At 49.6% G+C, this 15,382-nt stretch overlaps 1 protein-coding gene across 1 annotated transcript; it reads right to left on the bottom strand.

Moving 5' to 3' along the window:
• Positions 1–1,059: 1,059 nt before the first annotated feature.
• On the bottom strand, positions 1,060–14,095 carry GPR137 (G protein-coupled receptor 137). Its single transcript, XM_063146342.1, has 7 exons — positions 12,932–14,095; positions 9,654–9,703; positions 8,703–8,928; positions 6,041–6,190; positions 4,032–4,160; positions 3,216–3,310; positions 1,060–1,249 (listed from the first exon to the last, which is right to left on the bottom strand). The coding sequence occupies exons 1-7, from the start codon at positions 13,340–13,342 to the stop codon at positions 1,087–1,089; spliced, it is 1,224 nt and encodes a 407-aa protein (XP_063002412.1). The 5' UTR covers positions 13,343–14,095; the 3' UTR covers positions 1,060–1,086.
• Between the last annotated feature and the right edge of the window lie 1,287 nt (positions 14,096–15,382).

The raw sequence follows: 15,382 nt of genomic DNA, 5'->3' as shown, positions 1-15,382 counted from the left end.
CTCTTGAAGGCCTCTAGTGTGGGAGAGCTCACCACCTCCCTAAGGAACTGATTCCATTGTCATACTGCTCTAACAGTCAGGAAGTTTTTCCTGATGTCCAACTGGAATCTGGCTTCCTGTCACTTGAGCCCCTTATTCCGTGTCCTGCACTCTGGGAGGATTGAGAAGAGATCCTGGCCCTCCTGTGTGTGACAACCTTTTAAGCCTTTGAAGAGTGCTATCCTGTTTCCCCTCCATCTTCTCTTCTCCAGGCTCAACATGCCCAGTTCTTTCAGTCTCTCTTCACAGGGCTTTTTTCCAGAACCCTGATCATCCTGGTTGCCCTCCTTTGAACACACTTCAGCTTTCAACCCAAGGCCCAAATCCCCTTTCGGACAAGCATCCCGGCAAAGTCAAAACACCTGCCTGTATTAGCTTAACGCTCATACGGCCAACAGCTACGGCCTCGGGAGAGGCGTGACACCCCTGCCGCACCACGACCACAGAAACGCCACACGCAGTGTCGCTAACACAAAGTTGACTTTATTGTAGGGCAGGGCGAGCTACGGTGGGGGCAATGGAACAGCAGCACCGAGACTGTGCCTAGCATCTGACCACAGGGCTACTCCGATGCACAGCAGCTACCAGCTCACGGGGAGAGAGGAGGAGAGAACCACCCCACTCCGCAATTTTATTTTTCGTCAAACCAGAAATCATTTCAACAATGACATCACAGATAAAACCATCTGCCCCCACCCCCAAGTCGATTAAAGTGCTGAAGTTCTCAATATATACTATTGGTTAAATACTCGGGGGTTGGGGGGTGGGTGGAGAGGCGTCTTCCTTTTTCCTTTTTAACAAGCGTCAGGATGGAGATGCCAGGAAAATTGCCAACCAGCCTCTGCTGCTAAAGGAATAAGTTGGGTTTTCGGGGCTACAGAGGTTGGGGAATGAGGTGCTGATGGCGGTTATAATGCCGTGGGCGCGATGCTAACCCCGTCCTCTTCATACAGCCCCCCCCTCCTGCATCAGTAGCGGTTCCTGGGTCGCCGGCCCCCCCACCCCCAGCTCGCCCCCCCACATGGGCTGGTCCCGGCAAACCCTTCCTTAGTTCTGTGGGGTGGAGTAGAGGCTGTGGTGGTGGCTGCTGGAAGCCACCGCCTGCGAGAACAGAAGGGGGGCCGTCGGAGGGTGGCCCCCAAACCACTCCTGCTCCCCGCTGCGGTTGATCGAGCCGTACCAGTTCCCGCTGCCCAGTCGTCCTGTCAGGCTGAAAAGGGAGAAGGGGCGAGGAAGCGAGAATTAGAGAGAGTTGAGCCTCAGCGAAGTGGCGCCACTTGCCTTGGGGTGTTCTTCCTCCTCTGGAGAAGCTGCCCTCGCCCCCTTCCCTGGTCCTGATGGGGATGGGGGTACTCCCAAGGGGGGAGGTTCGAGAGCCCAAGATTTATGCCTAGGCTTGAGTCTGCAGAGCCCTTCCCGGTATTAAATGGAACCGGTGGATCACTACAAAGGGTGTAACTTCTTTCAGCCCGAGGGCCAAACTCCGTGTGGTGGGTGTGGCCAAAGCCCAAGACGATGCTCCCCCCCCCAACCAAATAGCACGTTTTCGTTTAAAGCTCTTATTGCCAGTCCCTAAGGCTTCGGAGAGGCCTTTCTCAACTTCTGAGAATTTAGCGTTCACGCAGGCTAAATTTAATGTGTTTCCCTCCGCATTTCTGGAGGGTAAATATAATCATATTCCATATTCTAAGCGCCTGTGCCCCTGTAAAGCTGACATGATAGAAACTGTGGATCATGTATTGCTGTACTGCTCCTCTTATTGTGATTTTCGGCATACTTTCATCACTCCTATTTTACAAGGGATACCTGGGAGAACTGATGTGTTCTATGCAGGCTGTCTTTTGGCTCCAAGGTGGCTGAATTTTGTGCTGCGGCAATTGCTTGTCGGCGTGGGATGAGATCCTCTGATTGCGATAATGTTTTAATCTCTTAAAACATACTAATGAATTGTTACCATATATTGTTTTATTTGTAGTCCCATTTTATTCCGTCGGTTTGGGAATATTATATGTGCTCAATTCATCATCAACTTCTGAGAACGGGGAAAAAACTGCGCAAAAGCTGGGAAGCCACCGAACCATGCAAGGTTGGGGGAAAGGGGCGTGGCCTTCTGGGGACCTCGGAGGGCCACATTTGGCCCACGGGCCTGAGGTTCTGCACCCGCCCCTCCTGGCTTTTCCCATGGAGACGCAAAGGGTAGAGCAACAGGGAATCATGGTACCAGACTGAAAACCCAGACGTTCAAGCTGTGTGCGATTCTGGTCCATGACCTCTTTGGGCCAAAGCTCTCTTGCAGGGGGAGGAGAAATGGGGCAACACCCATCATTCCCTGCCCAGGTAAGGGAGCTCAGTCCCCGACCACAACTATTTCACATGCCAGAGATCCAGGTTCAAATCCCCATCTCCAAGTGGGGATGGGGAAAACCAGGGAGCCACTGCCCATCAGTGTAGGAAATACCGAACCACGTGGACTAATGGTCTGACCCGGTATCAGGCAGTTTCTTGCGTTCCCATTTAAAATCAGAACCATGAGGACTGGGAACTGTTGGATCCTGGATTGGATCTGGTTTTACTTTTACCACAATGTTTTACAAGTGCCTGGTGGCAGGAAGAAGTATGAAGAAATCAGAAGAAGTGTGTTTTTCTAAATGTCAAGGTTTCAGCTGGACAATTATTGAATTATTGGTTGAGATGCTTTTCAATTGGTCAATTAGTGATTTCCGTGACTGTACAGTTTTGCTCTATATAAATGCCTGCGTTTTGTGTTCATTATCCATTATCCACTCCATCTGTAATGCTGCTGCTGTGTAGACTGTTATGAACGTTTGTGAGTATGTGTGTTGCTGTAACTAAGTTATTCAACTGCCAGTAAAAGACTTTGTTTTAACTAAGCAAAGAATCCTGAGCCTCATTTGTGTCTTTGCTGTGTCCTACGCTGAGAGCCGCTGCTAATTCTGCATATCTCTGGAATAGAGTTTAACTTCCAACAGGAACCTGCTTTGATTTTAGGGGAAGGGCCCCCACTTGGGAGCACAGCACCGGCTTTGCCTGAAACCCAGCCAGTGCAGGCAAAGGTATCTCTCTATGCTCTTAAACCAGGCAATGAGAAATATTATGGTGCCCATGAACTGGGTGAGGACTTGTGCCCGCAAAATCAGGGACAAGGAAGAAGTTACCTGCTAGTCAGTCCTTCATTCTCACGTTCCCCGGGGTGGTCGAAGAAATAGGAACGGGAGACTCCAAGCTGCCGGTTGAAGACACGGCTGGCACTCTGTACAGAGGGAGGAGCCAGTATTGGGAACATTTCGAAATGGACCGCACCCACCTCGAGCAGACATGCATTTGCACCTTTCCCCCCACTGCCTCCCACTACAGAAAAAACAGTCAACAGAAATAGCTCCCCGCTAAAACCCTTTGGCTTTCCTACATAACAACGAGGACTAGCAACTTGCACTTTTCCTCCCCCTTTTTTTTTTTTTTAAAAGGAGCGACACAGAAGAGATGGTGGAGGCCATCAATTCCTGAAGTGTGTCCCTGTATCACATAATGCTGAACCTTTTTCAGCCCGGGGGACCGAATTCCATTTTGGAGGGGCTCACGGGAGAGGGGTGGGTGGGGCCAGTGGTGGGTGGGGCAAAAGGGGCAGGACTAAAATATCAGCTTATTGCAGCTGAAAGCTTTTGGAAGGGAGAAAAACTGCACATACCAAAAGGTTGAAAACCCTGACCAATGAACATTTGGACACCCCCAAATGCTCATTGGCCGGGGGAAGGGGGAGGGACCAAGGAAAAAGGTGGAGCCTCCTGGGTAACAGCCACGAGACCAGACTGGGAACCCAGGCAGGCCACGCCTGCACCCTGAATATCTGCCTGCTTACTGTGCTGCGTCTCCTACTCAAGGCTAAAACAGGCAAGCAGACCTACGTCGTCCCCATCTTCAGATCTGCCACCTTTGGGGTTTCGTCGCTCTCTGACCAGCCTCTCCCCACTCACCATATCCTGAGCTGGCCGGTGCACCCGGAAGAAGCCAACCAGCAGCGCGGTCGGTAGCAGCTCCCAAACGAAGAGAATGAGGCCGAAGACGACGTAACCTTGATCTCCCAGGTCTGTAATCAGATCCGCCTGGAAGGGGATGGAGAGGCAGGAAGACACCTCAGGATAACGAGGGAGAGGGGAGAAGAGACGGTGACCAAGCCTATCATCCACCTCCTACTCTCCTACCCTTCACACACACTTGTGGCCACTGACCACGTTGGCTGGGGGTCTACGGGAACTGGAACCCAACACATTTGCTCAGTGTCAGGCGGAGAAAGCTACAATGCTTGGGGTGGAAGCGCAGAAGGACCTGTCTTATTTATTTATTTGGAATATTTATATACCGCTCCCCACTGAAAAATTTCGGAGCGGCATACAAGATAAAATGAAAACAAAAACAGAATAAAACGGTTAAAACAAAATTTAAAAGACGCAAAAGCAAGAGATTCAAGGCTGCATATTAAGGAAAGGCTTCTTGGAATAAAGGCGTTTTCAGGAGGCGCCGAAAGGAGTGCAAGGCTGGAGCCTGCCTGACCTCCAGAGGCAGGGAGTTCCACAGGAATTCACAAATCTGTCTTCTCCTGTAGGAGTTTGCCTGCTCCTTATGATCAACCGCCAAGTTCCTGCTTGGGATGCAACCCCTTTCAGATGTGGGTGGGGACTATGGAACTGGCCTTTTTGATGTTGTTTAGAAAGAAAAACTTGAAAAACCTTCCTCCCTGTTCCTGAACCTGCCACTGATCAGCTGTTCAGTGGGCAGGAAGAGAAACAGAGTTGCTTCCTGGCCCCATCCAATCTCCTTCCGTCCACACAGACCTTTGCTCTCTTTCTTATTTCTCCACTCCCAGCTCTAGGCTTGCTATTTCTCCCCCACCACCACCCCGCCCCAAATCTGTTGACTAGCCAGGCCCCCCAAGGCAGCTATTACATGACTCGGGTCCAGGTTATCTGAAAGACCGTCTTCTCCCTTGTGAGCCTGCCCGTGCTTTGAGATCTCCTGGAGAAGCCCTTCTCTCAGTCCCACCATCTTCACAGGCGTGCTTGGTGGGAACATGGGACAGGGCCTTCTCGGTGGCTGCTCCGGTGCTCTGGAACTCTCTTCCCGGGGAAGCTAGGCTGCCTCTCTCCTTGATGGGCTTTCGGAAGCAGGCAAAAACTGTTCCAGCAGGCCTTTGGAGACTAATCTGGTCCTCCATCTATGTTAAGGTCTTGTAAAGTTGTTGTGTGTTTTAAACATTTAATGTTTTAATATTGTATTTTTTTTAAAAAAATTGTACATTTCTTTTCCTAGGTTTACAAAGTATATTTTTTAAAATTTTGTAAGGCCTCTTTGAGGCCCAGTATTGGGCAACTTGGGACCAGGATACCTGAGAGAGAGCGTTCTCCCTTACCAACCTGCCCGGTCACTGAGGTCATCCGAGGGTCTGCTCCTGGTGGTTCCACCTAGATCCATCCTCCGACTGGAATCCACCAGGGGAAGAGCCTTCAGCGTGGTGGCCCCCCTCCTGTGGAACTCCCTGCCTCTGGAGGTCAGACAGGCTCCAACCTTGTACTCCTTTCGGTGCCTCTTGAAAACGTCACTATTCCAGGAAGCCTTTCTTTAACATGCAGCCTTGGATTCCTGTTATTGCTTCTTTTAAAGTTTGTTTTAACTGTTTTTATTCTGTTTTTATTTTCATTTTACCTTGTACACCGCTCCGGAATTTTTCAATGAGGAGCGGTATATAAATATTCAAAATAATAATAATAAGAAGAAGAAGAAGAAGAAGGAGGAGGAGGAGGAGGAGGAGGCGGGAAACAAATATAATAATAATAATAATAATAATAATAATAATAATAATACAGGACCAGCTGCATCCTTCCTGGGAGCCATCTTGTGTTGGTGCCCACAGCAGCTGCTCAAAGTCTCGAACGTGCCCGCAGGTCCAAAAAGACTAGGGAACCTTGCCTTACCCGGTCCAGCTCACCTGGTCGGATACGTTGTACCAGTCGTAATCGAAGGAGTCGAGCCGGGTGCGGGAGGAAAGCGCCAAGGCAGCGAGGTTGTAGCACGCTCGGCTGGCGTAGAGCAAGACGATGGCACCCCCCATGGCGGCCGTCTGGCACAGCGTGGTGCCCTGTTACCGGAAGAAGCAGGCAGAGGGAGAGACAGGCCGTCAAGGTCAGACGCAGCAAACCCCAATCAGAGCCTTGCAACAAGGTCGCAAATGTAGAGAGGAACCTGGGTTTGCGTGCCGGAGTGTCCTGTCCCAGGACACCTGCAGCAGTGACTTGAGGGGCACCTACCCCCCTACCCCCGCCCCCCCCCCCCCAACCACCAATCGTCTGGAGGCTTTTGTGCAGGTCTCCTCGAGCCCCCGCGCCCTGTTCTAAAAGGTTGAAATCTTGCTAGCAAGACTTCGTTTTTAAAACCAGAACCATGAGGACTAGAAACTTGTCTTTATTTTAGGGGAAGGACCGTAGCTCAGTAGCAGGGAAGAGCAGGGTGGGGAGGCGGGTTGCTTTCAAAGTGAGCCCCAAAGATACAGATCCAAATCCTGAGATCTCCGCTTAAAAGGATCAACTGGAAGGGACAGCTGTAGATATACCAGAGAGCGTGCGAACTACAAGTTCAATCGCAGCTTTTAAAGCTCAGCTAAAAAACTTTTCTTTTCTCTAAAGCTTTTAAAACTTGATTTTGATCTGACTTTTATACTGTTAGTTTTACTCTACAATAAAATACTGTTATTTTATACTGTTGTTTTTATATTTTTGATGGTTTTAAATTTTGTATCCTTTTTTTTAAAAAAAATGTTCGCTGTTTTTAACTTTTGTAAACCGCCCAGAGAGCTTCGGCTATGGGGCGGTAGATAAATTTAATAAATAAATATTTATTTATTTGGGATTTTGAGACAATGCCATGGGCCCTCCCACGGTAGGCACAGCCAATCAGAAACCATCCCTTCCCCGGAAGGCAAACGTTTGCCCGCGAATCTAACTGCGAGGCAGAGGTGGGGCCTGAGATTTGCAGCCCAAAAAAAGTCTTTGGAAGCCACTGTTTTCTGCTCCCACACCCATTTCACAGAAGGGGAAAGGCCGTTCTGGCTGGGAATGACAGGCGTTGAGGCCCAAAAGACGGCAAAGTCTGGTGGGACTGATTAAAAAATGTCCGGTACTGACGTAGTACAGAGCCTTCAACACAGAGCTGCAAGGGATATTTTATTTATTTGAAATATTTTAATGCCCAAATGATAACCAATTAGATAAGCGTTCGTTCACAGAGAGAATCAAGGCTTTCAATTCAAATCCCCGAAGTTGCTGCTGGTTCTTTAACTCACTGGGCCGATGCAGGGGTGGGAGAAAGGGACAATGGCTACAGTTCCCATCATGCACTGCTTCAGAGCCATGGCGGCACTAATACTCCAGCACCGAGTTCACACAGCCCTTTCCGGGCGAAGTACAACGTGTTGGTTATTACCTTTAAAGCCCTACATGTTTTGGGTCCAGGCTCCCTGCGGGATCGCCTTCTCCCGTACCATCCGCCCCGCACACTCAGGTCCTCTGGGAAGAATTTACTCCAGCAAACAAAAACAAGGCTGACAACTGTTACCCAGAGGACCTTCTCTTCTGCTGCTCCCAGACTATGGAATGGCCTACCGGAGGAGACTCGTCAACTTGACAGTCTTTTAGAGTTTAAAAAAGCAATAAAGACTGATCTATTCCGGCAGGCCCATCCAGTGAAATTTTATTTTTATTTATTTATTTATGGCACTTATATACCGCTCCCATAGCTGAGGCTCTCTGGGAGGTTTACAGAAATTCTAAAATTAAGATAAAAACGAGTATACAAAATTTAAAATTCTAAAACGCAGAACGTACACACATAAAGCATTAAAAACTGTTAAAAAACTAAACATGTGGGTGATTAAGATGTGCCGCCATATGCCTGGGCAAAGAGGAAAGTCTTAACCTGGCGCAGGAAAGATAGCAGCGTTGGTGCCAGGCGAGCTTCGTCAGGGAGATCGTTCGACAGTCTGGGGGCCACCACCGAAAAGACCCTGTCCCTCATTGCCACACTCCGAGCCTCTCTTGGAGGAGGCACCCGGAGGAGGACCTTAGATGTTGAACGTAGTGACCGGGTATATTCACGTCGGGAGAGGCGTTCCATCAGGTATTGTGGTCCCAAGCCGTGTACGGCTTTATAGGTCAAAACCAGCACCTTGAATTGGGCTCGGAAACATACAGGCAGCCAGTGCAAGCAGACCAGAGCAGTTGTTATGCGGTCGAACCTTCTGGTTCCCGAAATCAATCTGGCCGCTGCATTTTGCACGAGCTGCAGCTTCCGAACCGTCTTCAAAGGCAGCCTTAAATTTTAGAATGTTTTCAGGATGTTTTAAAGATGTTTTAATTATGTACGGTATGTTTTTAATCAGTTTTTAATGTGTATTTTATATCACGTCTTTATACTGTGTTTTATACTTTGGTTTTAGTTTTTGTGAACCGCCCAGGGACCTTCGGAATAAAATAATAATAATAATAATAATAATAATAATAATGAAGAAAAACACACGAATGCAACACAGCGCTTGGCAGCGGACCAGCACACGACGTGGCAGAAATGAGAAAAACAACGGGTCCCAATCTCCTCACCTTGGCTTCCAGGTAGATGCGGGTAGAAGGAGAGCCGCGGGCCACGAGGCAGAGGCAGAGGGCGAGAGAGACGGCCCCCAGCACGAACAGCGAGTCGCTGATGAGAACCCGCGCTAGGACCACCGCCCACGGCTCGACTCGGCGCGCCCGCACCAGCATGGCACACGCCACGTTCACTGCCAGGAAGAGAAAGCTGGCGCCCAGACATGCCCCTCGCACGGCCAACCTGGGGGGCCGGGGGTGGGTGGGGAGAGAAACAAAGAAGATACGGAGTTAGGGAACTCGCCAAAGCCGCTCAGCACCCATCTCTCATCCAGCACGGTTTCTCATCAGCTAGAGTGTCGCTGAACAGAGAAGTTCTATGTTGCTGTCAAGGCTAAGAGCAGAGCAGGCCGTCTGTGGGCCTTTCAAACATCTGGAGGGCCCCAAGTTGCCCACGCCTGCTTTAGGATGTTTGGCTAAGGGCAAGAGTTTTGAGAAAGCTTCTGGTGAAATGGCTTTGCCTTCAGACCTTGGCCACAATCACGGCTGTTGTACCGGATATATATATATTCCGTGGTGACTTTCTCATGTTTGCAATTTTACACCTGCAAGTTCATGTTTGGGATTTAGGTATCTGTTGTTGTAATGATTTTTCATTCGGCTTGTTTTGATAAAGGAAAGCAAAGGGCGTGGGGTTTTTAAAGAAACCATTCCCCCCTCTCCACCTCCCATCCCGCCCGCCCGCCTCACCTGCCCAGAATAGGAAGACTTAAGTAGGAAATGGTTATGTAAAAGCTTCTCCCATCCCAGCATTCTCCAGACGTGTTGACTACAACTCCTACCATCCCCACTCAGCATGGCTACAGGCTTGGAGGGATGCCTGGAGTTGTAATTTAACAGATCTGGTGGGGAAGGCAAGTGTTTTTGTTACGATCTTACGCAGAGACAACTAGACGCACGGATACTTACAGGCCTTTGGTGAGTTCTGGGCGGTACTTTGCTTTGGCCTTGAAAACCACCTGGAAGAGAGAGGGGAGATTAGCATTACGTAAGATTACCAAAGTGCTGGTATTGACATTCAAAGCCCTAAACGGTTTGGGGCCAGGTTATTTGAAGGAACGCCTCCTCCCATATGTGCCTGCCCGGACCTTAAGATCATCCTCAGGGGCCCTTCTCCGTGAGCCCCTGCCAAAGGAAGTGAGGCAGGTGGCTACTAGGAGCAGGGCCTTCTCCGCTGTGGCACCCCGGCTGTGGAATGAGCTCCCCAGAGAGGTCTGCCTGGCGCCTACATTGTACTGCTTTCATCCCCAGCTGAAGACCTTTTTATTCTCTCAGCATTTTAACACTTAATTTTAACTTATATTGAAATTTTACTGTTTTAACTCTGTATTTTAATCTTATATCAATTTTGCTGCTTGGTTTTATCCTGGTTGTGCTTTTTAGACTGTATTTTGTATTTGTGCTTTTAACCTGTTGGTTGTTTTATTACGGTTTTAATTTTTGTGAACCGCCCAGAGAGCTTCGGCTATTGGGCGGTATAAAAATGTAAAAAATAAAATAAAATAAAATAAATAAAATAAGATAAAGGGGATAGATTAAAAAAAAATGTTGCAGTGTAACCTTCCCTTCCTGACAGGCGCACTCCTGTTCAGGGTTCTAGCCAGCCATTCCCTCCTGAAAAGGGCATCTCAGTCTATATTCAATATGCTGAAACTACTGAGTGTGCTCATTACTGGGCTATTTTTTGTGGGTCTTGGCCCCTTAAGGTGTGGGTTTTTTTTGTACTTCTGGAAACCTTAGGATTCTCCTCAACATCCGGGAAGCATCATTACCTGATTGGCACTCACCACCTGAATTTGACGTTAGAAGGAACAATGGTGTCACCCAACGGAACGACAGGTGAGCACGTGCCTGAGTTCTGTGCCCCGGCCTGGTCCCAAAAGAGACAGGCTCCAGATTGCTTCCCCCACCCCACAACCTAGATAAACCTGCTGCCAAAACGCCCAACGTGGTTGGGAAACATTCCTATCGCTGCCACCAAGTCAATCAGTAGCCAACAGGTTGAAAAGACCTTTGGAGCCACGTTACGGGATCCGCGGGTTGGAGACAAGACATATCTCATTCTCCGTGTGTCATGAAACGGATAGGGAGAAACGTGGAGGGAGGACCAGGGAGCAGGGAACAGAGCACCCCCCAGGTCTTCCCTGCCTTTGCCTAGCTGATGCAGTGTCCATCTTTCCTGTTTCCCACAAGGACTAGAAACATGATAACTTCCAAGTTCTTAGAGGAAGCTGGCGTTTTCCAAGTTCTTGAATCTGGTAGAAAGTTCCCAGCCCACTGTGACTTTGAGAATAATGGGCTCAAGTTACAGGAAGCCAAATTCCAGCTGGACATCAGGAAAAACTTCCTGACTGTTAGAGCAGTACGACAGTGGAATCAGTTACCTAGGGAGGTGGTGGGCTCTCCCACACTAGAGGCCTTCAAGAGGCAGCTGGACAACCCTCTGTCAGGGATGCTTTAGGGTGGATTCCTGCATTGAGCAGGGGGTTGGACTCAATGGCCTTGTAGGCGCCTTCCAACTCTGCTATTCTATGATTCTATCTATCCATCTCTGTAATCCTGACAACAGCTCTAGATACCCCCACTATGCAGATATGGGAGTGCGGGCGGGCAGAGACGGCAGTTTGCATTAAGGCCATTTAGGTCAAGGTGAAATTTGAAGCAGCAGGGACTTGCAGGGTATTTATTTATTTGATCTGTACCCTGCCTTTCTACCAAAGAATGGCACTGAAGGTTGTCAGCCCATGACTTTCAGGCCCAACAATATTACTTCTCAGCTACACAAAAAGGGAAGCAACGACGTTTTGTGCTACAAGGCAGATTTCCGCCGGTCAAGCGTTATCAACCCGTCCAGCAGTTAAGTTCTGTTTTGGAGGCCGTGCTGTCTGCAACATCACTGCTAACGATCAAGCCAATGAAGATCAGATACAGGGCCTTCTTTGAGGTGGTGCCGAGGTTTCGGCGCAACTCCCCTTGTAGAATTTTATTTATTTATTTATTACATTTTTATACCGCCCAACAGCCGAAGCTCTCTGGGCAGTTTGCTTGATTCTCTCTCCAATGTCTTACAACCAGAAACTAAAAACATGTTTACAGTGCAATCCTATCCATGTTTACTCAGCAGTAAGTCTCACTGGGTTCAACTTGTAGCCTATGTCTTTTAACACCTAGTTCTGCTGCTGTTTTAACTGTAGCTTCTCGTGGTTATTCTCTTAGTTCTGTGACTACTAATGCTGTATATTTTTTCTTTAATGAATTATTGTGGGTTTCCCCCCCTGCCCCAAACTATTTTTGTAATCCACTTTCAGAACTTAATGGTAAAGGCGTGGATGTTATAATAACAACAAGAACACTCATATGGCCTAGAAGTTGGTGTTCACATTGCTGGGAGAGATTCGTCAACTTAACAGTCTTCCAGAATTTAAGAAAGCCATAAAGACTGATCTATTCCGGCAGGCTTACCCAGTTGAATTTTAAGACGCCATTTTTTAATGGTGTAATGCTTTTAATGATGCACTGGTTTTAAATGTTTGAATTAGTTTTATGTATTTTATGTTGTTTTTAATTGTGTTGTACCCCGCGTCGATCCAGAGGGAGAGGCGGGTAACAAATAAATATATTATTATTATTAATAATAATAATAATAATACATTTATGATTTTAAAACTGTGAACACCAACGTTTAGACTCCTCATTCAAATATAAAAAAACCCATGAGGTCTGCCATTCCAGTTATGCCCATTTCACAGCCTAAAGGAATGGAGGCCCTGACACAAACGGAATCATAGAATCATAGAATAGCAGAGTTGGAAGGGGCCTACAAGGCCATCAAGTCCAACCCCCTGCTCAATGCAGGAATCCACCCTAAAGCATCCCCGACAGATGCTTGTCCAGCTGCCTCTTGAAGGCCTCTAGTGTGGGAGAGCCCACAACCTCCCTAATAGAATCATAGATTCTATTAACCACAAGGATTTAAGTCAGGGGTGGGCAAGTTGAGGCTCTCCAGATGTTTTGGTCTACAACTCTCATCGGCCCTACCCATAAACATCTGGAGGGCACAAAGTGATTTAGGTGAAAATGAGCATCACATATCATTCAGGCTCATCTGATACTCCCCTGCACAGAATCGGGAGTTAGCATCTTTACCCACAAGTCACCTGGGCACGCGCGGTCGTTTGGGCATTTACCTGGGCGAAATACAGGTTCATGAGGGTCAAAGTGAAGAACTGCAGGCAGACAGGACAACAGTAGAGAAGCCAGAAGAAGAAGGAGCTCAAGTGGTTGGCCTTGACGGTATTCCTGAAGTAGAAGGAGAAGAGGGTGGTGCGCAGGGCAGCCCAGAGGAGGCACAGGAAGAGGAAGACGGTCTGGTAACTGAACTTCTTGTGGCGGTAGAAGAGGACCAGCCAAAGCTGGGCGTAGACCGAGAGGAAAAGCAAGGCGTACAGGGCCGTGTACAACGCTGTGAGTCCCACCTTGACGGCAGGCGGGAAGGCAGGCGTGAGGCGCGAAGCCGGCACGGTGAAGCTGAGGTTGCTGACGGCCTCCTCCATCTTGGACGTCGGCAAGAGGGGCCCCAACTCCACTCGGGAGGGCATAGTTTCCAGGATGCAGGCGTCAGGGGGGCACCGCCATCACCACAACACCGCCGGCTTCAACGGACAGAGGAGCTACCCCCCCACGCCCCGCGTGGGGGACAGGTTGCATCCTCCGGGGCTGCGGAAGGCCGACCCCTTGCGCAGGTGAATCAAGGGAAGTTTGTAAGTTCCATGAGAGATGTGGAAAAGGTGGGCAGGGGAGAAAGAGAGCCAGCTGGCACCCTCCTGCCCTTCTCTGCTAAGAAGGCATGGAGGGGAGGTCTGGATCCGATTCCTGGCGTGGCAGAAAGCAGCCTAGGCCCAAAGAGTCAGGGCAGGGACCTGTGGTTCCAAATCCAGATTCTCTCCAACCCTACGTGGGAGCTATGAGCGGACTCGAAGATGCTGAGTTCCTCGGGTGCCCCAACCTCAAACTCCCCCTCCCAATAGGTGTTGAAGTGTCTCCTCGGACACCTGGATACCCCTTGCCTCACCTCCTCCAGGTTCTTGGACACCTGGCTTCTCTTAGCCCCCTAATGCTCAGGTATCTGCACCCCCTTCTTTCTTCCTCCCTCCCTCCCCCGTAATCTCGGACACCTGGGTCCCTCAGCCCTCAGTGCTCAGTTACCTAGGTCCTTTCTTCCTGCTTTCTCCAGGTCACCTGGGCCCTTTGGCTTCTCCCCCAGTTTCAGTTTTGGGATACTTGGATCCTTTAATCCTTTCTTCCTGGGTCCCTGAGCCCCCCCCCCTCTGCTTGGACGCCTGGGTCTCCTCTTCTCTCCACCCACCCCCACCCCCACCCCACCCCACCCTCTCGGACGCCTGGGTCTCTCTTCTCTCCCCCCCCCCACTCTTGGACTCCTGGGTCTCCTCTTCTCTCCCCCCCCCACACACACACTCGGACGCCTGGGTCCCCTCTTCTCCCCCCCCCACTCTTGGACTCCTGGGTCCCTCTTCTCTCCCTCCCCCCGCACTCTCGGACGCCTGGGTCCCCTCTTCTCCCCCCCCCCCACTCTCGGACTCCTGGGTCCCCTCTTCTCCCCCCCCCCCACTCTCGGACGCCTGGGTCTCTCTTCTCTCTCCCCCCGCCACTCTCGGACGCCTGGGTCCCCTCTTCTCTTCCCCCCCTCCCCAGCCCACACTCTCGGACGCCTGGGTCCTTCGGCTCCTTCCGGATTCCCTGCCTTCTCCCCCAATTTGGGGAGTGGGCGGGGAGGGAGAGATGTTCCCCGGGCCTAAAGCCGCCCCAGCTGCGTTACTTCCCCCGGCAGCTCCGAGCTGCGCAAAGTGCGTAAGGCCCGCCCCCCTCCCTTCCGCCGGCTTGGCGTGATGACAGCGACGCCTCCTCCGACGCCCGCCTCTTTCTCTTGAGCAAAGGGCGTAAAGAGCGTCGTGAATGACACAGAGCGCGGAGACGGCCCCGGCTAGAGCGGCACGGCTTTTTCCGGCCGCCATGTTAAGTGTGGGCACATGTAGCCACCTTCCTTCCCAAGTCATGGATGGATGGATGGATGGATGGATGGATGGATGGATGGATGGATAGATAGATAGATAGATAGATAGATAGATAGATTTTGTGAACCGTCCAGAGAGATTCGGCTATTGGGTGGTATAGAAATGTAATAAATAATAAATAAATATATATATTAGGGTGACCATATGAAAAGGAGGACAGGGCTCATACATACATACATACATACATATTAATTAGGGTGACCCTATGAAAAGGAGGACAGGGCTCCTGTATCTTTAACAGTTGTACTGAAAAGGGAATTTCAGCAAGTGTCATTTGTATGCATGCAGCACCTGGTGGAATCCCCTCTTCATCACAACAGTTAAAGCTGCAGGAGCTATACATTATTATTATTATTATTATTTATTTATTTATTTATTTATTTATATAGCACCATCAATGTACATGGTGCTGTACAGATTACACAGTAAATAGCAAGACCTTGCCGCATAGGCTTAAAATCTAATAAAGTTGTAGTAAACAATAAGGAGGGAAAGAGAATGCAAACAGGCACAGGGAAGTGTAAACAGGCACCGGGTAGGGTGAAG

Source organism: Elgaria multicarinata, chromosome 21 (assembly GCF_023053635.1).
Source record: "Elgaria multicarinata webbii isolate HBS135686 ecotype San Diego chromosome 21, rElgMul1.1.pri, whole genome shotgun sequence".
Lineage (NCBI taxonomy): Eukaryota > Metazoa > Chordata > Lepidosauria > Squamata > Anguidae > Elgaria > Elgaria multicarinata.
The sequence above is the reverse complement of the archived record's forward strand: the minus strand, read 5'-3'. Positions and strand labels throughout refer to the sequence as shown.